This window comes from Galeopterus variegatus, unplaced genomic scaffold, assembly GCF_000696425.1.
Source record: "Galeopterus variegatus unplaced genomic scaffold, G_variegatus-3.0.2 Scaffold2592, whole genome shotgun sequence".
Lineage (NCBI taxonomy): Eukaryota > Metazoa > Chordata > Mammalia > Dermoptera > Cynocephalidae > Galeopterus > Galeopterus variegatus.
Genome location: NW_007728703.1, coordinates 187,566 through 189,852, shown reverse-complemented (window position 1 = coordinate 189,852; position 2,287 = coordinate 187,566). Strand labels below are relative to the sequence as shown.

Here is a 2,287-nt window from a genome sequence, read left to right as displayed (position 1 = left end):
GAGGGTTCGGATCCCATGTGGAGACCGGTTCCTGCTCACTGGCTGAGCACGGTGCGGGCACGGCACCGAGGGTTGCGATCCCGTTACCGGTCAGTAAAAAAAAAAGGACAAAAAAGAAAAGAAATTGGAGCTAGAGATTTTACAATAGCATGTATTTGAGTCCTTAGAGACATTAAGGATCACAAAGAGTAGTACTCATGTTTTGTTCACTTCAACAAAAAATTCAAGCCTCTTAGTTTATCAATTCAGGACGCAGACTAACTGGGATTACCCTCTTTAAAGTATCTCCAAAACAGTGACTAAAATTACTTGGTTTTTTGAAGTTCTAAGAGGAAGACTGTATAGTCAATTGCTAATCAAAAACACAAAGACACCTGATAGAATTTTTATTGCCTTCTCTTATCTAGTGCTTGAATTAATAGAATCTTTTTTTTTCTTCTTTTGGACGGAAAACCCCTATTATGGTTTAACTTCTTAAATCATTAAAATAAATTTTTGTAGAGTCCATTTGAATTCTCCCAGGATAAATCAATCTACTAAAGACACTTCCCACATATTTATAACTCAGTATACCCATCAGCATCTCACCCTCTCCTCCAGGCAAATCTCTCATTCTGACTGGTAACTGAATTGTGTGAGTCATGCAGTAGTGAACACCTGGGGCAGGAAATTTATTGTTGGTTGCTGTGAGAGAGCAAATTGTCTCTACTATAGCATATGGTCATAGTAGATTCTGTCCAAACAAGATTTAACAAATAAAGTCAGACCCCAGCAGACAACAGAATGCAGAAAGGATGTTGTTTAGCCATGCCTAGAAGACGCTGGGCTGAAAAGGAAGGTCAGGCATTTGCAATACCTACCAATTTCAAAGCTACCATCAATAACTCCCACCAGTGAAGAAGGGATATCAAACCTTCTCTCTATCTGAGTGATGGTGCTCTTCAGGTAGCCTCCTGCCAATGCTTTGGCAAAGTAAACGAAAGACAAGGCACCCAAGAACACCTGGAAAATATGACAGGTCACACTTAAGCCTAACTCCAGCTTGACACACAATTGCAAACAAATGAACAAAAACATATAAAACAATGTATAACATCAAGTTTGTTATCACTGAAGATTTAATGCAAGCACCATTTTAGGTTTCCTTCAGCCTCAAGCTCATGTAGATTACCAAAAATTCAAATTCTCCTGGAATTTGAAATGTATGTTGATTTCCATTCAAAACTATGTTGTTGAATTCCTTTTTTCCCTTTCTTCCATTTCCCTTAAAGGACATTTAAAAGACTCTCATTTTGATAAGAAGATTCTATGTATAGTGAGGCAAAGAAAGGACAGAGCCATTCACAGGTAAGAAAATAAAACAAATGAAAACCACAGGCCAAATGCCTGGCATCTTATCACAAGTCTAGCACATGTGATTATATATTTCACAGCCATGGTACACGGACCAGCAGGGAACATAATAGACTGAAAAAGTGCAACTCCTACTCCTTCAGTTTAATTTCATACACTTTAAATTCATACTCAAATTCTTTCTCAATGAAAAAATTTTTTCTTTGATATCTGGCTTATGTGTTTTGTTAGACATGGGTCTGGGATGGAGTATCCATAGGGCACGTTAGCATTTACATGAAGAAAAACTCATAATTATTTGTTGAATGAATATTTGGTATGAGAGGAACTTGCAGTCCACACAGAACACCATTTAAAAACCACCCTGTCCCTTACTGTGTAGCAATGAAAATCAAAATGTTCATTTACAGAATGGGATAATGTGCATGTTTTACAGATTGTATGTTACACCTGTGCTTAGCACAATATCTGGTACATGGTTGAAATTTAATAAACGTTAGCTACTACTCTATTTCTCCTTTCTATTGAGGAGGAACATTAAAATGATCCCAGAAATGTTACTTAGCCTAAATAGTCAGGCAGAGCTTGCTTTCAATACTGGCAAAGTGTGGCTTTAGTAAATTGTATCTAAGATCACTTTTTAAAAAGGAAAAAAATTCTTGCTTCTAACTTCAGTATATACAAGATATCCGGGTAGGAAGCCAAGAGCATCAACTCCACCTGATTCTTTGTATTTTACCTTTAGTTTACCACAGCATGGCTGTTTTTCCTCTGAGGACGAATATTCTGTTTTAAAGGAAGGCCTTCCAACAGGTTGCACTGAATTTTTGCAGAATAACTGGGTATTTTCTTTGGATGAAGTGTCCATTATGAAAACGTTCCCTGATTCTGATCTGTCAAAGTTGATCTTAAAAGTAAAAAAAAGAAAAAAAAA

At 36.9% G+C, this 2,287-nt stretch overlaps 1 protein-coding gene across 1 annotated transcript in view; it reads right to left on the bottom strand.

Annotated features, from left to right (window-relative positions):
• Positions 1-2,287, bottom strand: part of SLCO1C1 (solute carrier organic anion transporter family, member 1C1) — a 58,889-nt gene that overhangs the window by 50,885 nt on the left and 5,717 nt on the right. Inside the window, 2 exon segments of the mRNA XM_008582366.1 lie at positions 861-1,002; positions 2,093-2,260. Of these exon segments, the coding sequence (XP_008580588.1) occupies positions 861-1,002; positions 2,093-2,221 (271 nt within the window). The 5' untranslated portion in view covers positions 2,222-2,260.